The 22905-nt window shown below is 42.3% G+C and overlaps 1 protein-coding gene across 1 annotated transcript in view; it reads left to right on the forward strand.

The window, feature by feature from the left end:
• The first annotated feature begins 2139 nt into the window (after window positions 1-2139).
• Window positions 2140-22905, forward strand: part of LOC112565332 — a 40344-nt gene continuing 19578 nt past the window's right edge. Inside the window, exons 1-17 of the mRNA XM_025240740.1 lie at window positions 2140-2289; window positions 2959-3055; window positions 4826-4904; window positions 5720-5853; window positions 6392-6475; window positions 6921-6985; window positions 7235-7369; window positions 7653-7840; window positions 8628-8807; window positions 9803-10009; window positions 11308-11505; window positions 11797-11912; window positions 13255-13393; window positions 13800-13854; window positions 19999-20069; window positions 20379-20470; window positions 22409-22568. Of these exons, the coding sequence (XP_025096525.1) occupies window positions 2987-3055; window positions 4826-4904; window positions 5720-5853; window positions 6392-6475; window positions 6921-6985; window positions 7235-7369; window positions 7653-7840; window positions 8628-8807; window positions 9803-10009; window positions 11308-11505; window positions 11797-11912; window positions 13255-13393; window positions 13800-13854; window positions 19999-20069; window positions 20379-20470; window positions 22409-22568 (1972 nt within the window). The 5' untranslated portion in view covers window positions 2140-2289; window positions 2959-2986. The remainder of the gene's footprint in view (window positions 2290-2958; window positions 3056-4825; window positions 4905-5719; window positions 5854-6391; window positions 6476-6920; window positions 6986-7234; window positions 7370-7652; window positions 7841-8627; window positions 8808-9802; window positions 10010-11307; window positions 11506-11796; window positions 11913-13254; window positions 13394-13799; window positions 13855-19998; window positions 20070-20378; window positions 20471-22408; window positions 22569-22905) is intronic.

The raw sequence follows: 22905 nt of genomic DNA on the forward strand, positions 1-22905 counted from the left end.
AGGGAAGAAGGCGAAGAAGGAAGTTGAAGAAAACAGAAGAAGGCGACAAAGGAAGTTGAAGAAAACAGAAGAAGGCGACAAAGGAAGTGGAAGAAAAGGGAAGAAGGGGAAAAAAAGGAAGTTTTTCATCATTCTCCCCTATTTTTCATCATATTTTTTCCACATTTTTCATCATTTCTTCCCCATTTTTTAATCATTTTTTCCCCATTTTCATCCTTTTTTCCTTCCATTTTCCTTCCCTAACCCTAACCCTAACCCTAACCCATCCTTTTTTCTTCCATTTTTAATCATTTTTTCCAACATTTTCCCTCCTTTTTTCATCATTGTCCCCTACTTTTCCTCATATGTTTCCATTTTCTTCATTTTTATTCCATTTTTCATCATTTTTTTCCTAACCCTAACCCTAACCCTAACCCTAACCCTGCTTCTTCATATCGGCTACCCTAGCAGTTGTTGTAGGAGGCTTACAAATAAAAAACTCTAACCCTAACCCTAAACCCTAACCCTAACCCTAACCCTAAACCTGTAAGAGGCTTACAACATAAAAACCCTAACCCCTAACCTTAACCTCTAACCCTAACCCTAACCCTTACCCCTAACCCTAACCCTAACCCTACCCTTAACCCATAACCCTAACCCTAACCCTAACCCCTAACCCTAACCCTAACCCTAACCCTTCTTCACATCGGCTGACTTAGCAGTTGTTGTAAGAGGCTTACAAATAAAAAACCCTAACCCTAACCCTAACCCTAAACCCTAAACCCTAAACCCTAAACACTAAACCCTAACACTAACCCTAACCCTATACCCTAACCCTAACCCTGTAAGAGGCTTACAACATAACAACCCTAACCCATAACCTTAACCTCTAACCCTAACCCTAACCTTAACCCCTAACCCTAACCCTAACCCTTAACCTAAACCTCTAACCCTAACCCTAACCTTAACCCCTAACCCTAACCCTAACCCAAACCCTAACCCTAACCCTCACCTTAACACTAACCCCTAACCCTAGCCCCTAACCCCTAACCTTAACCCTAACCCTAACCCTAACCTTAACCCCTAACCCTAATCCTAACCACAGTGGACGTACAATCCACACAGTCGCTTCTTATGAGTTTGGGTTAACCCTAACCCTAACCCTAACCCTAACCTTAACCTCTAACCCTAACCCTAACCTTAACCCTAACCCTAACCCTAACCCTAACCCTAACCCTAACCCTCACCCTAACCCTAACCCCTACCCCTAACCCTAACCCTAACCCTAACCTTAACCCTAACCCTAACCCTAACCCTAACCCTAACCCTAACCCTAACCCTAACCCTGACGTACAATCCACACAGTCGCTTCTTATGAGTTTCGGTTAACCCTAACTCTAACCCTAACCCTAACCCCTAACCATAACCTCTAACCCTAACCTAACCCTAACCTTAACCCCTAACCCTAACCCTAACCCTAACCCTAACCCTGACGTACAATCCACACAGTCGCTTCTTATGAGTTTGGGTTAACTAACCCTAACCCCTAAGCTTAACCTCTAACCCTAACCCTAACCTTAACCCCTAACCCCTAACCCTAACCCTAACCTTAACCCTAACCCTAACCCTAACCCTAACCCTAACCCTAACCCTAACCCCTACCCCTAACCCTAACCTTAACCCCTAACTTTAACCCCTAACCCTAATCCTAACCACAGTGGACGTACAATCCACACAGTCGCTTCTTATGAGTTTGAAAAGGTAAAATCAACAAAGTAGCCAGTCAATCTCCCAGGCGCCAGATTAATTACAGCACACAGCAGATAAGTTTCACGGGGAGTCCACAGTGTCTCTTCCCATTCACTTTTATTTCTCCTTTCTTGGGATTAAATTATAAAATTTCGTGTTAAAATTTTAAGACTAATTTTAAATTTTAATCATAATATGAGATAACTACGACCTATTTGCATTATCTACTTTCATTTTTCCTCTCGCGGTACACACGTCCGTGACACTGAGCACCATTTTTCGGAGATCTGTTACACATGCTCAAGCTAAGTAAAATTATTTGGGTTAAAGGTCATCAAACATCCTGAGGATGTGTATACAACTGAGCGATTCTTCTTCGGAGTACGTATTTCCGGCTTCAGCCAACCTCTGGTCTCCGGTCAAAATAATCAGACCCTTGTTCACACTTGCTGCAGCGTGCAGTCGTTGACTAAGTTTTAACCAGCCTTAATATCACACTTCATTTCGGTCTACAGTTACAGTAGACGTCAACGGAGGGCATGAAAGGATTACTGGAAATCAGTATGTAAATACCACACGTCTATGTATATCTGAAGTCAACACTTTTTAAAATATAAAATCGGTGTTTTATATTCTCTCGTTGATTAGAGAGAACACTAGAGAGCTCGACTCGGACATTGCATTATTCTATTCAAAATTACTTGTGAGTGGCGACCTCATGTTTTTGCGCGCATTTCAGGTGTCGAGGGTCAGAAAGTAGCGAGCTCTTGCTAGCTTTTCAACATGAGCCGAATTCAATAAGTGACAGGAGTAACTTTCATTTTTGACGAATAAAATAATGATAATATTCCGACGTTCGCGCAGCAAAAAGTCTTATGTATGCATTTACCCTCACTTAAATATTAATTTTATAGTTTGGCTCACTTTTGACGACTCGTGCATTTGTTTTGTTTCGCATCGCTGTTCCTGGAACTTTCATGGTGAGACAAAACGAGCGTAGCTGTGCGTAGCGCACTTCTGGGTAAAGCAAACAGACGTAGCTGTACTTACTACACTTATGGTACACTCATGGGTAAAGTAACTGTAACAGCTATGGGGGTTACAAGAGCTTATTTTTATGATTATTTTTACCGTTCGTTTATGAACCCCTAAAGTACACAATGAAACTTTCATCTGGCTGATTCAAACCCGATGCACTGATGACTGATAACACCTTGATTCTTTCCCTAGACGAGTGGTCTCACTGGATTGCTTCACCATGAAACTCCAAACAATCCTCCTCTTTTCGTCCATCACAGCCTGTCTTCAGGCTCCAGCGACTACGAAGGTGAGTACTTTTGCAATAGCTTTCTGTCGGTATTCTTTGGAGCTCAAGTTATACTGAACCTTTTGTAAAGCTTTATTATAAGGTCTGATTAAATCTCAAACTGTGATCGACATCGATAAAGCGTGGGCACACGAAGATCGTGAGAGACAACCTCTGGGCTTCACATGCACGTCCTTTTTACATTCTGCAAGAAAAATGTAAATCTCCCATTACACTGGTAACAGCCTTTACTGAAGCTGCTCTAGCAAAGTGGATAAAGTCAAAGGATTTGACCGCAAAGGTTGGAGGGATGAATCAATTTTTGTGTTTGTTGGGGGATACGGGGGTGGGTGCGTGCGTTGATGCATATTTTCACTTGTTAGCTTCTGCTTTGTCACATCTTGTGGTACCTTGCAGAACAGCTTCTGCTGTGTCGAATTTTGTTGTGCAGTTCCACAGTTTAAAACATTCAATATAAGGATGCCAATATAAGGGATCCAGGAGATTCTTTGCTATCAGCAGACGAAATGGCACGATATATTATAGATAATTGAGGCACCGACCTCCTTTTACCTCTGTAAAGCGTGCCATATATCATAAAGCGTCTACACATCTTATATACAGTTTTGAAAGTTGCTTGAAGACTTCTTATATCATAAAGCGTCTACAAATCTTACATAGCTCTATGTTACTTGAAGCTTGTCATTTCATAAAACGCATAACCTGTGCTATCAGAGTATGCAGCTTGACTTGTGACATTCACCTGCAACCTGTGTGGGTCATGAAGCATAGAATTTGTCACACGGCAAGCAGGAAGCAGCACCAAGCATCCATGTTTGGCCAAGAGATAGCTTTATTACCGTGTGATGTCCACAAGACATTTAACAAAACACTCAGTAATGCGAAGTACAACTAGACGGCTCATCACTGACATGCAACAGTACAAACATTTTGAAATTAATTCCTCTTCAACCAAACACTAAGCTTAACCAATTGATCTATGAAAACTAATAAAAAGTCATAATAAAAATTTACCTTCTCTAGACAAGCATAACCCTAAGCCCAACCCTAACCCATACTAAAAATTTACCTTCTCTAGACAAGCCAAACCCTAACCCTAACCCTAACCCTCTCTAGACAAGACTAACACTAACCCTAAACCTAACGAATACAAAGTCAAAATAAAAATTTAACTTCTCTAGACATGACTAACCCTAAGCCTAACCCTAACCCATACTAAAAATTTACCTTCTCTAGACAACCCTAACCCTAAACCTAACCCTAACCCTAACCCTAACCCTAACCCTAACCCTAACCCTAACCCTAACCCTAACAACCCTAACCCTAACCCTAAATCCTAAACCTAACCCTAACCCTAACCCTAACCCTAATAAGATTCAAACCTTAACAAAATAACTAAGAGGTGGTGAGGTAGGGGGCAGCTCTCCCTCAAAAAAGAGACTGAGGGGACAAGAATGTGAAGGTTCTTCACTGTCAGAATGGAGTTATCCTCCCCACCCCACCCCACCTCAAAGCTGAGCATCTTATTGGATATACACCACAGCCACGTACAGCAACCTCATATGTCACAGAGACCTGCAGTGACATTAGTGGCAACGTATGAACTAAGTGACTGCCTACATCAGTCTACCTCGATCACTTCCTTGCTGTGTTTGGGCACACGTCTAAAAATAGTTGTCTTTGCTGCTTTAGTCTTAGATATAACCTAAAATTTATTGTATATACATGTATATATAAATAAATCACTTGAATACCAACATTACCCACCAGGTAAAAGGGTACACACCTAGACAGGGAAATGGAGGTCTGTCCGTTGGCGAAAAGAACGAAGGCCAGGAAAAAGCTCAAGGTAAAACACACACACACCTACACACACCTACACACACACATACACACACACACCTACACACACACCTACACACACACACCTACACACACACACACCTACACACACACTACACACACACACACACACACACCTACACACACCTACACACACATACACAACACACACACACACACACACCTACACACACACACGTCACACACACACACGTCACACACACACGATCACACACGTCACACACACACGTCACACACACTCACACACATCACACGTCATACGTCACACACGTCACACACACGCACGTCACACACACGCACGTCACACACACGTCACACACACGTCACACGTCACACACACGTCACACATACACATCACATACACGTCACACACACGTCACACACACACGTCACACACACACGTCACACACACACGTCACACACACACACGTCACACACACACGCACGTCACACACACGCGCACGTCACACACACGCGCACGTCACACACACGTCAACACGTCACACACGTCACACATGTCACACACACGTCACACACGTCACACACGTCACACGTCACATACACGTCACACACACGTCACACACACACGTCACACACACGTCACACACACGTCACACACACACACACGTTACACACTAATTTGTTTTGTTACGTGTGTGTGTGCGCGCTCGCAGGTTCGATTATCTAGTTAATTCTACATTCGAGGTTACGCGCCACGTAGATGGCGGTGTGTGTATGTGTGTGTTGTCACTTATAGAATCTTACTATATGCATATATATTATATAGTCTTAAGTCGACAGTCAATGCTGCAGGCCAAAAGTATGGCAGGGAGAGGCCTAGTATGGGAGGCAGACGAGCTCGGGGGGATGGTGGTCACCTTGCTGCGCTGCGCAGTTCTACATCCGCACCTACAGGGGCCCGCGGTAGCTGGAAGGTAACGTGTAGTAGTGCAACCCTAACCCTGCTTGGAAAGTCGTTTTAGCTGACTTTTTGTAAGCTTTTCATTAATTACTGATTGTTTAAATTGATAACTAGGAGGAATTTTTTATTGAAGAATGTACTTTTGTAGAAACATTGACTTCAAATAAACCTTTTAAACCTAGATGAAGCAGTCTTTTCTGCATTGTGCAATGAAGTAAACAATATTTGCTGTATTTATAAGGCATTGTTTATAAGAATTAAAGATAGCTGTTATCATTGACTTTCAACTTCAGTGCCAAAACGTTTTTCGTATATAGATAAGTCCTTAGCTCGACGTACATTTTATATTTGTCTTAAAAGAATGAAAGGAAGGAAAGTTTTGCGCCATTAGGCATCTTAAAATTCCTTACAATACCCAGGAATCTTAGAATTTGATTTACCGTTAGCATACTTCTCCGATTTCTGTGATAGAACTCTCCAAACAACTCTGTGATCATAAGTATGTGGTTGGCTGCCTGCTTGTTTGTAACTTTAATGTCTGTAACCGCCAGGTGCATACTCAAAGGCCGAGAAACTTCCATGTTCCCTGGCGAGACTTATTCTCCACCGACATGACTCAACGCTACGACAGTGAGGTACTGAGGTCTTGTGATGTAAGGGCTGCTTCAAGCAGGATGTCCTGTCCTTACATCACAAACCAAACATTTGTAGATGACAATATTATCTTCATGACTGCAACCCAATTATTTTAGTCTCCCGGACAGTTTAGGTCGCAACGGTCTTTTTTTCTATGAATATATTTTTTATACAGCTGATGTTAGTTACAGAATCTTTCCAACGGACTGAAGGAAAAATACGAAACCTGCACTTTTCTCATGAGAAATAATTTTAGTACTTGTGCTAGTTGATAGTGAGGCTTAGAAAATGCCTGCAAATCAGAAATTGAACAGAGGTTTGATGTCGACTGCAATAAGAGACACTATCTTTATAGAGATGTAGGTAAAAAAAAACTTTTATATAGTAAAGATTGAAGGAAGCTGCGTTAATCTACTGCAGTACAAATACTATTTCTTTTTCCAGGTGATAGATAGTAAAGAAAAGCAAGAAGCAAAGATCTACATACCTTACAGCGGGGAAAGTATAAGGTTAATATCACAGACTTTATCCTCCTGTACATACAGTACAGTGAGGAAAGTATACAGCTAAGATCATAGGCTTTATCATCCTTTCGGCCTTCCTTTGTTCTGTGTCAGCCTCTCTCTGTGTCAAACACACCCACCAACCCAGCCACCCGAATCAATAACCCGTTAACACTAACAACTCCGAATGACAAAAGAAATATATGGAGCAATAAGACTGATGGCGACTGGACTGAAAATTTTACCCTGCTACAGGCTGCGAGCTGCCAGTGGCTTTTACGATGCGGGTGTGGTGGAGGTCTACAGAGGCGGTGGATGGGGGCTGGTGTGTGATGACGGATGGGACATGAAGGATGCTGCTGTGGCGTGTCGACAGTTGGGCTTTAAGCAGTAAGTCTCCGTGTATTATCTGTTGTGGTGTGTCGACAGTTGGGCTTTAAGCAGTAAGTCTCCATGTATTAAGTGATGTGGCGTGTTTGCAGTAGGGCAGTGTCTCTATTTATTACTTGCTGTGGGTTAGGGTTAGGGTTAGGGTTAGGGTTAGGGTTAGGGTTAGGGTTATTACTACGTATTAATAACACACAGGGTTAGGGTTAGGGTTAGGGTTAGGGTTAGGGTTATTACTACGTATTAATAACACACAGGTAACCCTGACCTTATGGCTATGTTGCAGTGGAGCTATGGCGGCACCCTCCGAGGCCTTTTACGGACTGCTACCTGGCCGATGGACCAATGCTGACATCATCATGGATGATGTTGAGTGCTCGGGGCATGAGCGCAGCCTTCACCTCTGCGACTACGCCGACCGCCATGACTGTACTGTGGATGAGGCTGCTTCTGTTGTCTGCAAGTCCAGTCCAGGTCAAATATTTGTGGACACTGAATGCCACCATCCACTCATCCCCTTAGTTCTGTGGCACTAACCTAGCTTCAACCGAATGATCTGATTGTTCAAATAACCTTCGCCTGCACCTAAAAGTTTCTACTTTGCCTTTTAACCGTACAGAACTCGGTGATAAGCAAACTGTACTTTAACTAAACGCCTACCTACAAAGCATCCTACTAATTATGATAATTATAATAAAATATGTACATGTATTAAATTTTTAGTAGCAGTAAAATTAAATATTAGAATAGGTAACAACATTAACCTAATGTAACAGGATGTAATATACAGAGACACATGGCTCCACAGAGGGAGGAATGAGCTAACCCTAAGTCCTTTACATAGCAGCTCCAATTTCAAACCCTATCACATCTTCCATTATGTAACCCCGACAAGGAAACAGTAAAGTTATGTTCCTTCTTAGTTGTTTTAGGAAATTATTTCTCTTTTTTTTTTTCTCATTCTTCTTTATCTCTACATCTCATCTTCATCACTTTTTGCTCTTTACTGCATTTTTGAATCGAGGAGAACTGTTTACAGAATGCGCATACGCTACGAAGACTGCGCCAACTGCTGTTTGTGCGCTGACAAACATGTTATATCTGCTAGGTGTACTTTGTTCTTTGTTCTCTGGCATTATCTGTACAAACAGCAATATTGACAAATATTCTCTGGCATTATCTGTATATGCTACATCTGCTAGGCGTACTTTGCGACATACCGGCCTCCCTACACTTTTTGCACTTTCCAAATTTTATGAAGGTTGCCCCAAGGGATGGATTGCCGGTCCGGATAGTTGTTATCGCTTCTTGACTAACTCCAACAGCCTCAACGCCGCCGCCAGTTCCTGCTTGTCGCTGGGTGCCAGCTTGGTGGCGGTGGAGACGGAGCTGGAGAACCACTTCCTGTCTAACGTCATCTCTCTAACTGCCATTCGTTCAAGTAAGCCGAATCTCTATCTTGATTAAGCTGATAGTACTGCATCTCCTTGTGCATGAATCGTTAATTTGCTTTTGACATGTCCCTGTTCAGATCTTGTGTGTGAGTACGCCTGTTAGAGCCTAACAGAAGCTAAAGGTAGGCGTGAGTCTCACCTGAACCTGATGTACACCTGTTTACTTGCTGTCAGCGTTGGGCCCAACACCTTTATGAGCAGAGGACAACATTGCTCCGGTTGCCAGCGCAAACCTAACCCTAACCCTAACCCAGCGTCAATAAAATGACAGCAAACTGTGTCTTGTCCCCAGCACTACCTGGTGTCAGTAAAGAAAGGGTAGCAGCGAAGTATTCAAAGTTTGGAGGAAAGAATAAACTTAGTTTTTATAACATATTTTCGCGTCCAGTTCTAACATTTCTCCTCATAAGCTATAAGATGTCTTCATATGGCTCTGGGAACCATGTGAAACTTTCTTCCCGGTCTACGCTGACTCAATATTTTCTTTGAGACACAGGGTAACACATGTAAAGGACAGTTACATCTGTCAACATGCAAAACATAGTGCGTAGTATATATTCTGAACTGTTGAGAGATGCTCATCAGACAAAGGATTCAATTAGTAGGAATTTGTTGCAGGCTAGTCTGTTAAAATGTGGAGTAAAGGGTAAATTATTGAGAGCTATTAAAGCAATGTATGAGAATGTTAAATAAGAATAAGATGTGGCTCAATGCTAAGTGATTGCTTCAACTGTTCTAAGGGTGATTGTGTAGCCCTTATGTTATTCTCCCTTTTTAGAAATGAACTTGCTGTAAAAGTAATTCGGAACGGGAAACATGGTATCTCTTTACCTATCAATTATCTAGAATTATTTATTTTGTAAATTTATTTTCATTATCAGCCGCAACTTGCTCAATGTTCCAATCCAATGACTATCGAGAGATGAGTGTTGCCATGGTATTTTGTGATTGACTCAGTGATTGATTGGTTGATTGATTGAAGAAAACTTATGGTACACGAGCGGGAGGAAGAGCGATGGTGGCTGGCAGTGGCACCAAACAATATTGCCAAAGCCTCGGGTGAGAGTCGTCAACTCAAAGGTCAGAGGAAGAACAAACAACGTCCGCAAACGCCCCGTCAACTCTCGTCCAGCCAGACAGCGAGTGCGACTTGCCAAAATACCGATGGGAGTGTCCCTATGGTTCCCAGGTATGTTTTTGTTAGTAGTAAATTCATTAAACCATCTCATAGACATTGTCCAAAAGAGTCCAACATTTCTCAGATGAGTGGTCAGGGTTAGCTGTAACAGTGCTTCATTGTCTGTGTAGTACAGAAGCTAAAATGATCTCAAGCGCAAAATAAAACAATGAAAAAATTGTGTACCTCTGGGGCAATGGCAAATTCGATAGCCATCCTTAGCGTATTTATTTACAGCCGCACATTAAGAACCCCTAAAATAATAATCATTCCTTGAAGATGAACGTCTATCGTTGGGAGGTCCCTTTTGTTGCAAGTCCTCTGAAGTCTCCGCCACCAAGCTCGGAGGTCCAACATGAAAAGAACACAGACACATGAGTCTTTTCCCGGTCGCTGCCCCAAGATCCATATGTGAAGACGCCATATGTGAAGAACACACATAGAAAAGAAAGAATAATCTAGACAAAAAGTCATTACAAGATTAAAATACTCAGTTTTAAATTGACGATATTACTAATTAAATAGTTCCCATTTAATTTACATTCAACCAGAGGCCAGCAGAAGACGAAAGACGAAAACGAAACTGACAAGGACTACCCTCAAAAAGTTTTAAAGTGAACAGACTAACTCTCTTCTAATAATTCAGGGTTAGGACTTCCCAACCTGTCTGGACAGGAATTAATATAACACCGAGAAGAACGCAAGGTTCCCCGAGTACGCACACAAGACACAAGCAAAAATCATTATTTACTGAAGCCCTCGTGATAAACAATGGTCAACCCTACTTTCAGTTTAGGAGAAAAAACATTTTAGATATGAGAGTTTCCATTGCAGGAACTTTTTAACTGTGCAATCGTCGGGCAAGTCTGCTGTCAGTACTGCGGGTATAAATATGTAATTTATTCAGCAGGTAGATAAAACTCTCTGCTTACCCGCCTGAGTCAGTAGACTGCCTGTGGTCACACATGTGAAAAGCTGAGGTACAGACAGCAAATATGTTTTCACCCTGCCAACAGGTGTCTCTTATAAGTTCATTGCCTGCTGCAGATATGTTTCAGTCCTGTCAACAGGTGTATCTTCATTGCTTGCTACAGATATGTTTCAGTCCTGTCAACAGATTATATTACACAGCTGATTGCCTGCTACAGATATGTTTCAGTCCTGTCAACAGGTGTATCTTCATTGCCTGCTACAGATATGTTTCAGTCCTGTCAACAGGTGTATCTTCATTGCTTGCTACAGATATGTTTCAGCATACCTGTGGAGGCTCGTCACCATCTTCCAGTGCATGTTTCAATATCTGTTTTCAGGCTGGTCGCCGTCAGCCTATGGCAGAGAGCCCTCAGCAAAGAAAAGTCACACCTGCCTAGCGTTGACAGATGTATACACACTTCCTAATGGCACAGAAGTCAGTGTTGATTACTTCTTCTGGAAGGCGGTTCTTTGTCACCTGCGTGAAGCAACCATCGACTTTATCTGTGAACGTCCTGCACAAAGCCAAGCAGAAGGTGTTAAAAAAAACCAGTTCTTTGCTTTCAGCTGCTTGTTTGCACTTGCTGTTCCAACATGGATGTAAGAAATGTTTGCCCTTCTTGTTACAAGCACCCTCATTATTCTGTTTTACACTTTGCTGTTTGTAACATATGCGCGTGTCTCTTGGGGTTTTTTTTTACGATCCCTTGAACCCTTATCTTAATATGTCCATACCTTATAGTATGTGTTAGGATCGTAATGTTTAGTGTTCACACCAAATAATATTTTGAATACAATATATTACTTTTATGTGTATAACATAACAGAGTGCTACACAGGCAAGGGCGAGAATTATAGGGGTGTTCACAATCACACTGAGCTCAATACAGTCTGCATACCCTGGTCTGCCACTACAGCCAACGCACTCACACACCCAGGCAAGGTAAGGTGGGCTGCCAGACCCTTTGTCTCCCTGCTATCAGTGTTATTATTTGAAACAGTCTCCTACACTTTCACCAAGCTCACTACATTGATCTCTCACTGTTCTTTAATTTGCTACACAAAGTATTCTAGCTTCCTGGCTCACTGACCATAATTCTCTGAATCGTAATTTCTTGTTTCTTTACCTTCAGCCAACTATTCAATCGTTTATTTCTTTTCTTGTCATTTCTTGTTCTTTCTTTTAGCAAACGACTTGCTAATCTGTTTCATTACTTGATGTGATGATGATGATGATGGATTGATGATGATGCTGATGATTGATGATGATTGATGATTGATGATTGATGATGATGATGATGATGATGATGATGATGATGCATATAGGCATGCAAGCACATCATATTAATTTATAAGTATACTAATAATTAAATAATATAATAACATTAATTAATATATTATATTACTATAAGAAGTAGAAAAATGTTATTGCTAGGGCCATAGAACAGGCATTCCCCCTTTCTTTAGTGATCCAACCCTCTAGGATCCAGCAGGCCCTGCAGGAAAAGAGGGTTAGGGTTAGGGTACAACTTGCAAAAGCAAGGGAACCGATGGATATGGAAGACATGCCACTTCAGCAGAGTCTGACATAAAACTTGCCGACATGTCACTGACAGCAGAGTCTGACATAAAACTTGCCGACATGTCACTGACAGCAGAGTCTGACATAACAATTGCTGACATGTCACTGACAGCAGAGTCTGACATAACAATTGCTGACATGTCACTGACAGCAGAGTCTGACATAACAATTGCTGACATGTCACCGACAGAGAGTCTGACATAACAATTGCTGACATGTCACCGAAGCAGAGTCTGACATAACAATTGCGACATGTCACTGACAGCAGAGTCTGACATAACAATTGCTGACATGTCACCGACAGCAGAGTCTGACATAACAATTGCCGACATGTCACTGACAGCAGAGTCTGACATAACAATTGCCGACATGTCACTGACAGCAGAGTCTGACATAACAATTGCTGACATGTCACCGACAGCAGAGTCTGACATAACAATTGCCGACATGTCACTGACAGCAGAGTCTGACATAACAATTGCCGACATGTCACTGACAGCAGAGTCTGACATAACAATTGCCGACATGTCACTGCAATAAAGGTAGTGGCTAGGTTCTGTTGTGAAGACACAATGGTCGGATGTATGGACGTGAAAACCTTAGGACACAGATTCACGCCAAAGGAAAAATTCTGATGGCGGTTAGAAGCCATGTTTTATTTGCTTGATGTCTGTAAGTTTGTACATATGTGTCGCATGTGTAGGGTCTTGGAGACCACAACTACTGTCGTAATCCTGACAACGATAAAAAACCTTGGTGTTGGGTTGCTCTCGGCAAGTTTGGATACTGCCCTGTTCCACAGTGCTCTGAAACAACACCAGAACCAGCTACAACGACATCACGTAAGCTTGAACTGCAGTTTTTAAAAATCCTGATCTGTTCACTTAGAATGGAACTACTGTGATGCTACTTATTAAAGGGTTAGGGTTAGGGTTTCTATAGATATGGACGACATCTTGCATGATCTGAAAGGCTACAAGAACTAATCGGATGTGATTCTAAGCATTCTCCTAAGCCTTTAGTAACACATGTATCTGCAGTTCGATGTCTGGTGTCTGATGTCTGACGCTTTCCAGTATAATTCGGTATACCTTAAGAAAACAAATAAAATTAAAAAGGAGTAAGTATATCTATAAAAATATACAAAACACACGATGGCTATTGCCAAGACTGGTTTTTCCTGTAAAACATGGCACATAGTGTTCACTTGTTAGGTAAAACACGTGGCATTTTATATTAATTTTCCAGTTTCTTTAGCTCCAGATTGTCCTTCTGGTGAGTTCTTCTGCAGCAGCGATTACGCGTAAGTGATAAATATTTCTTCTTAGAACTACAGAAACTTGTTTGCAGACGCAGTCAGTATGTGTAAGTGATATATACTTCTTCGGCAAATACAGAAACTTGTTTTCTTGAATGTCATTTTGACTTCAGATACAGGCAGTGAGCATGCGTATATGGAACGATTACTCAGAGCAAGTGAAGAGCTTTTTTCTTCTGTGATGTTTACTTATCAGAAAAATGACTATCAAAAAACTCGTAATTCTATTGATGATCAGATGATTGTAGGCTTTTGGATGTTCATTCATGTCGTCTTTTGAGGATCGCTCTAGCCCACGGCTTTCATTCAGAACCGTAGGGTGTGGAATGCAAGCTTGGCTTTGTTTGTTTTTCTTCTGACATCTTCATCTGTACCTCCGTCTTTGCTGTTGACTATGCTGCCAAGGTAGGTGAAGTGGTCAGACTCTGTAATACATTCCCCATGTAGTTGGAGTGTGGCTTCTTGCTTTGTGTTGACCTGCATTACCTCAGTCTTCTTGATGTTGATGGTCAGGCCAGTCATTGCTGCCTCTGCTGCGAGCCGAGTGAGCTTTGTCTGTGCGTGTTGTTGTTTGTGGGACACCAGGCTGATGTCATCTGCAAAGTCAAGATCCTCAAGCTGCCTGGCGAAGGTCCACTGAACGCCCGTGTTGCTGTTAGAGGTTGTTCTTCTCATGATCCAGTCTATGACGATCAGGAAGATTGTGGGTGAGAGCAGACAACCTTGCCTCACTCCAGTCCTCACTGCGAAGGGGTCAGACAGTTTTCCCTTGTGTATCACCCGACATGTCGAGTTCTCATACAACTGCTGGATGACGGCAATGAACTTTGGTGGAAATCCGTAGTGCTGCATCAGTTTCCAGATAGTTTCCCTGTCTAAGGAGTCAAAGGTCTTCTCAAAATCCACAAAAGTTATGTAGAGTTATGTAGAGTGGCGACTGCCATTCGATGAACTGTTCGATAATATTTCGTAGAGTAGCGATTTGGTGGGTGCATGATTTTCCCTGCCGAAAGCCTGCCTATTCTTGCCTCAGTCTCTTGTCTAGGGAATTCTTCAGCTTCTCCAGGATGATTCTGGTCAGTTCCTTGCTAGAAATGGACAACAGCGTAATCCCCGCCAATTGCTGCACTGTGTCAGGTCACCTTTTTTGGGTAACTTTACTAGGTAGCCAAGCTTCCGGTCTGCTGGAACCTGCTCCTGTTCCCAAATTTCTGCTGCAGGGGTAGTAGCATCTCCGCTACGGCTGTTGGGTCTGCCTTGAGTGCTTCTGCAGGAATGCCATCTGGGCCTGCCGCCTTTGCCAGAATTCAAGGACTTGATGGCTTCGATGATTTCTGCCTTGGTTGTGGGTTTGTGTTTACTTGGAGCTGTTTGGCGGCTGGGGCAATGTCCAAAGTGGTTGTTGGTGGTGGTCGGTTAAGTATTCATCAAAATGTTCCTTCCAACGAGATATTTGTTCTGGATCCCTGGTAATGATGCTGCCATTGTTATTCTTTATTGGTCTGCACGCATTGGTGTTTATTCTTCCTGACAGAATTCTTGTAATCTCATATAGTCTCTTTGTCTTATTTTGCCCAGCTGCTTGTTCTGCCTCTTCTGCCATCCTGTGTGTGAACTGTCTCTTGTCATCTCTTGCACTGTTTTTTACTTCTCTGTTTATCTCCCATTATTTTGCTCTGAAAACTGCAGGTCTTAGCCCATGCGATTTTATGGGTGAAACGACTAATCTAAATGTAGTCAGAGTGCTTCGAATACCAACATTCGATAAGTTATATACTGTAAATATACACTGAGAAAGAAGATTTAAAGGATCGACACAGTTTATGATGCTCTTTGGAGATAATTTCCTCTCGCCAATTTTGTAGATAACAAACCTCAAGCCTCTTTTTAAAATCTAGAAGAAAGCTGTAGAGGTTTCCAACTCCTTGGTTCTGCCAGACATGTTCAAAACCAGAAGGCAATAACAGAAAGCACTCAGAAGAGACTCGAGTCACTTGGTTTAATTATGGAGATGTTACAACATATTGTACACTTTGTTATGCAATCTACTTTCAGACATACATACAATAGTAACCAATACTTAATAGTTTTACAAATATATTCATGTATAATGGTATCTCAACATCTCAACATAAACTAATCTGCTGGGCGTTTGTACCGAGACTCGTGGAAATCGTTTTAGAGCAAACAGATGAAACTTTTCAATGGGATTCAAAGCCCGCAGGCGACAGCTGAAAGTTGGGATGGAGAAGGTGTGTGAGGTAGTGTTATACGCCATCTTTCTGACTGCCTGAAGATACAAGACATCAAATGGCCGCTCGATTGTATGTGTCCGCAATGTGCTCAGCTGCGAGGATGAAGTCTGGGCCGGGTACATAGGTTAGTGATTAGGTCAGTGGTTCTTAACCTGGGTTCCATCGAACCCTAAGGATTCAGTGAGTCGGTCTCGGAGGTTCGGCGGAGCCTCCGCCACGGAGGTCAAGACACACCCGACTGATTATAGAAATTCGTGATGACACGCCCCGCTCGGCCATCATTTGCTGCAGATGATCACGTTACATTAATTGACCAATCAGTGCTGTGGGGAAGTTAGTGTGCTCAGTAGTCACCACGTGTGACTGTCGTAGTCGTACGTCGTGTGGTTTCTTTCTTAGTATTTTAATCCATACTATGTGGAGCAAAAAAAGAAAGTGGTCGGACGAATATGTACAACATGGATTCACATGTATTACGGAGCATGATGGGTGTCAGCGTCCTGTCTGCATGATTTGCAATGGCAAGTTGAGCAACTCGAGTCTCGCACCGGCAAAACTGAAGGAACACTTCTTGAAGCTGCATGGAGATGGGGAATACAAGAACACAAAGTTGCTTAATTCAAGGTGAAAAGAGCCAGCTTCGATGAAAGGGCCACTCTGCCTGCTCTTGGATTTGTACCCGTGAACAAACCGATCCTCACCGCATCGTACGAAGTTGCTTACCTGATGGCAAAGCAGGGCAAGCCGCACACCATCGGTGAAACTCTCATAAGACCAGAAGCGTTAAAGATGGCGAATCTGATACTCGCAACAGCGGCCGAAGGTAAATTATCCCAAATTCCTCTTTCAAATGACACCATCAGTGACAGGATAGAGTGCATGAGTAAAGACATCTTGGCTCAAGTAGTTGCAGATGTAATTTCAAGTCCGGCAACATTCAGCCTTCAACTGGACGAGACCACGTGGTACAGACGTTTGTAACCTAAGCCCAGCTTGCTGTTGTCCTGCGCTATGTGAAAGACAACATGATCAAAGAAGAGTTTTTATTTTGTAAGCCTCTTACAACAACTGCTAAGGCAGCCGATGTGAAGAAGCTTGTGGATGACTTCCTCAGAGACAACAATCTTTCATGGGATGGTTTCTGCAGTTTGTACGGACGGAGCTCCAGTCATGCTGGGAAGAAAGTCTGGTGTTGGTGGCCAGTAAAAGCCGATGCACCACACATCGTTGTCACGCATTGTATTCTGCACAGGCATGCGTTGGTATCAAAAACCTTGCCTCCAACAATGGCAGAAGTATTAAAAACTGTAGTGCAATGTGTGAAGTATGTGCAAAATAGTGTTCTGAGGCACCGCATCTTCAGTGAGCTGTGTAAAGAAATGGACTCTGAATTCCAGGTACTCCTGTACCACTCTAATGTTCAGTGGTTATCCCGGGGACAGGAGCTGAATAGTGTTTTTGCCACGCGTGTGGAATTAGCCCTGTTTTTGCAAGATCACCAACATTGTCATGCAGATTGCTTCAAAAATCCTGAGTTCATTCTCATTTTAGCGTACATGGCTGATATATTCGCAGCTCTATGTCACACGCAAACTGATCTCGTTCACCTCAACACGCACTCACTCATTCAGTTGTGACATTCACGCATTCTTTTGACAAAGACAAAACTAAATCCGCCTTCACACAGGCCTGTCAAATTTAATAAAGCTATTATCCAATTACTTAAACACACTATAAGGAACTCTGACTCCCCAAATACACTCACCACTCCACATTCTATCCCTACCCGTATAGAAAGAAAAAAATTGTCAAATCTTCCCACTAAAAGTCAAACAGCTGCAGCCGCCATTAACCAACGGTCTCTACTCACGGTCCTTGTGACAGCCACAGTGCCCAGGGTTAAATCGTGATGACAGTCTTGGATTTCATGTCCCTCGAAATTAGACCACAGTGACGACAGGTTCTTTTTGTCTCACACAAGAATTGAAGACATGCAGGAGATGCGTAAGGGGATAAAGCCTCCCTTTGGAATCGTTAACTGAAGCCGCCGTGAAAGGACGGGAAGTTGCACCCTCTCGTGAGTCTCTGATGGCACCACACCAACGGGACGCGGGTCTGTCCACTTGGCTGAGCACGGACTCTCGGGTCAGTGTTCGGATACGTCGACGGGAGCTGGACACCTCCCCTGGGGGAACAGTGACGACACTCGTGGCTCCACGTTGAACTCTCTCTGTATAGCTCCAAGTCAGGTGCCTCCTCTGGGGGACGGGCATCCAAAATTCCAACGCCGGCTCTAGGGTCGACGGTGATGTAGCTGACGTAGAAGTTTCCTCTCAGTTCTCGTCTCCGCTACCTTGAAGATGGCTGTCTAGCTGGGTAGTGCAGCCCCGTCTTTCCTCCACATAGAGTGACTAGGCACCTCTAGTGTCTCTCTTTTTAAAAAAAAAAAACCCGTAGGTTGGCGACTGCTCGCTATAAATATTTTACTCTAACCCTTCTAGATCATTCTCTCGCAAACTACCAACTCACAGTCAACCGGCCCGTGCAACCCGCTTTGCCGACACAATACACGATCACCACAATTCCGTGCATCCTTCCTTACTTCCATTCCTCATGTCACCTGTCCGTGACACTCTAAATCCTCTCAATCAGCAGATGCATGGTGGTGGAGTAAACATCTTGGAAGCAGAAGAAAACCTAAAGGCCTTTTTTTATATAAAAAAAAAAACTACTGTTATGGAAACGATGAACAGAGAACAATAGCTTCGCAAACTTTCCCCTTCTGGACGACTGTGTAAGTAAGATCGAAGATGTGTCTGGAATCGGAGACATTTCTGTATCCATGGAACTGAAGCAAGCAATTGCCAAGAGAGTCATATCCAGCATGGGTGAGACAGCCGCTCACGTTTGCTGTTGAGACAGCAGATGTCAATTATGAATACCTCGACGAAATCATTGAAATTCAGCAGAGCCAGGTTCAACAGCAACTATTCAGAACAACAACACTCGACGTTTTGGTGTCGACAGTTGGAAAGGTACCCAATTGTTGCTAAGAAAGCCCTGGAATTTTTTATGCCATTTGTTTCAACATATTTCTGTGAACAATCCCTTTTCGATGATGCTGGACATAAAAACAAAAAAAAGGAACAGACTTTGCTGTGAAAAGGACACGAGAGTAGCACTTGCCAAGGTGAAGCCACACATATCTGAACTAGTCTGTCAAAAACAACAGCAGAAGTCACACTGATTTGCAGGTGTGTAATTTGCTGTGAGTTCATGCACTGTGTTGGCTTAGTTCTTTGATCAAGGTGATGTTCATGCACGGTTCGTTTTGTGTACCAGTAAAAAAAATATATATCTATGTCTTGAATTTGGAAAAAATATTATTTGATTTATCACTAAAGAAGGGTTCGGTGAATGTGCATTTGAAACTGGGGGGGTTCGGTACCTCCAAAAAAGGTTAAGAACCACTGGATTAGGTTACCAGTGATTTGGCCGAATTCACGAGGTGATTAGTGTGGCCTGCAGGACACTGTCAGTCTCTTATACTGGGTGGTACTAGTCTGTTCCCGTGCTGCGTAGTTCGTGGCCCATTTCTTACTTACAAGCATACACAAGCCTCCCCCTGTGTGTGTTTTCTGCGCGTGCGTGCGTGTGTGTGTGTGGTTTCTTTACGTTTCTGAGAACAGTGAAGTTCGAAACTTTGAGGTATTGGCTCAGATTTGGATCATTGCATTGTCCATATGCATGTAACATGTTATGTACGCATATATTTGGATCATTGTGCTGAACATGTAACATGTGTAGCAATTGTGAATTTGCATGTAACATGTATTTATATATATATATGTAACCACTGTGTCTGCTCATTTAGATGTATTGCTGAACATTTGCACTGTGATGGTGAGAATGATTGCGATGGAGGTGAAGACGAAGTGGACTGTGGTGAGCATAAAATCATCTCATGTTAAAGTGTTGGTATTGTTGCACAATAGAAACACAGTCTTAGACCTGCAAAGATTTGATGAACACTGCTCCTAAGCGATCAACTCAGCCAGGGGGCAATGGTCAATGGTCTAACAGTTAGACATGTTTCACAGATACAGTATTAAAATTACAGTTGAAAATCGAGATATTAAGTACTGCAGGGTTCACAGGTCTCAACGTATGAGCTATTAAGTGCTAATATATAGATATACTGTATGTTGAAAGTTCACACTAAAATGCCAACAATACGATGTTTTCACTTTTCAGAATACAAAAGCAATCTGTTTGAAGAGCACGAGGGCCAGATACCCTTAGGGTCTCTGACTAACATAACCTACCTTAATATACCTTTGGAAATGGTGAGTTTACTGCATTTACAACAATGTACCTATGAAACTGGGGACATGTACAACGGTGGGACTTTGCAGAGAGTGTCTTTACTATCAAATACAGTCTAGCTCTCATCGCTGCCATTGGAGAAAAAGCCTACACCGAGTGGGATGGGGAGTAGGGAGAGTTACAGAAATCGTGTGACATCGCATCGTCTGCTTCACCCATTCCGTACCCTAAACCTGAATAAGTAATCCCTCTAAATGTCCGTTAATTGAATGTAATTGACTTTGACTTTGATCGTTTATTAACACCTCCATTGGTTCATTACAACGGGTAAACCATCAATATTTTAAAAAATATACTGAGTCGCTAAACATTGAAATAACAATGTACCCACAAGAACACCACTCATTGTATAACAATCAATATTATTTTTATACATGTACATCATGTTGTAGACCAGCTTGCTCTGTACAGTAAGCGGGAAATGTCTCAGAGGTCTCTCCCATGACACCTGACACACTGTGTGGGTCTGTAGGGTGCACACCTTGCAGTCTGGGACTGGTGTTGTAATGTTTGCTATAAGCTTTGTAGACGAGTACTTGTGTGACGTCACCGCTGCTATCTTTGACAAAAGACAGTGAAGTAGTGGTGAGAAACGAACTTTTGCCCCCATGATAAATTGTGTTAGCTTCTGGTTCATTTTCCTTGTTTTATCTTTTCTCTCAATTTATCTTTGCTTTATATTTTCCTGTCGGTGAGGCACTATGAACTATTGACAAATATACATAATGAACATAATTGCTCTGCAAACTGCACTACCTACCATCAGTTGATCAGCTGAACGTTTTTCTTCATAAAACCTTTGATGATAATGGTCCATTGTGTGAACTGCACCACTTATTATGATTGATCAACTGAACATTATTCTTCGTAAAATTCTCTAAGATAACGGTCCAGTCTGCTGCGACATTGGAAGGAGTACCATACATAGGATTAGGGTGAAACACTTTGAGGCTCAAGACTACACTTACCAAACACAGCTCTGCAGCACTGTGACAGGTGTATCCAGGGGCCAAGGTCTAGATAACTGATTGCACGTCTTCTAGCAAACTACAATGACTAGAAGTAGAAAGAGCTGCCTACAGATGATGATGATGATGATGATGATGATGATGATGATGATGATTGTAATGCGCAGGTATCCATTCAGAAGAATGCTCATTGCGCAGAAAAAACAAAAGAAGAAAAAGTAAAGTGAACAAATATATAAAACACCAGGAAAAAAAATATAGACAGAAGTGTTTCGTGGTTGTTTAAGACTGGTTAAGACAGTTAACCCCACTTCACACATACCCCAGGTCTTTAGTGACCTCATCAGCAAGATCCCTGACATTCGCACATCTCTACATCCCGTGTCGGCGCCCGACCAAAATACAAATATTACAACACATCTTTATCATCATTTTCAGTATATTGCTCTCTGCCGATGGCAATGTAAGACTATCACTGAATATAAACATTAACACAGATTGTAACCCTGAGCATAAATATCTACCTTCAGTTCTAGTTGTTCTTATGGTCTCTTTCACACATATTACACATCTGTATGCATTGATATTGTCACTCAATATAGGAGAAGGAGACGAGTAATAGAGTTTATAAGTCTACCTAGAATCCAATGGGCCAGTATAGCCATACCAAGCAGTGTGGCCATCTGCATCCACGGGTGTGTCTTGTGCAGGAGTTCATTGTAGACCTGGATTGCAGCAAGACAAAGTGTTATTCCAATTCTAATAACTTTCTACTTACCACTTCTGTCCTTGCGCCTAATGTTCAATTCCTGTCAGAGTGGTTGCGAGTCGTCGGCTATATCTACATCAGTTCTTTGAGCAGAAGCTTATGGACCTTGATAATGCAGGAAAGGTAATCAAAATCACTAATCATTTACTTCTTATTTTCAGTGTGCCTCGCTGTGTGCGAAGAAGTCTTATGTCATCTGCACATCCTACATTTACAATAAAGTACAGCGTCGCTGCCAACTGCTGGACGAGCGTAACATCACAACAAGACTCCTGATACCATCCAAACACGACAACTACTACAGTCTGTTATCAATGACTGGTGAGTAACATTCTCTCTGACACCTGATACCATCCAAACACGATAAATATTATAGGATGTTGTCAAGACAAACAAGACAACTACTATAGTCTGTTGTCAATGACTGGTAAGTAACATATTCTCTGAGACTCCCATCCCCACCTTTGTCCATTGAAGGTTGATTCGTCTTTTCCTGGATTCTGGGTATTTGCTCACTGAACATTTCCAGTGCTATGAAGGATGGCTGTAGGAGATTGAATGTCGTTCATAAATGTGATCATGCTCTGGAAGATTTCGTGACAGAGATGAGAATTTTATCTATACAGAAGAGTAGTCACATATTTTGGAGGTTTGTAGG

Source organism: Pomacea canaliculata, linkage group LG1 (genome assembly GCF_003073045.1).
Source record: "Pomacea canaliculata isolate SZHN2017 linkage group LG1, ASM307304v1, whole genome shotgun sequence".
NCBI lineage: Eukaryota > Metazoa > Mollusca > Gastropoda > Architaenioglossa > Ampullariidae > Pomacea > Pomacea canaliculata.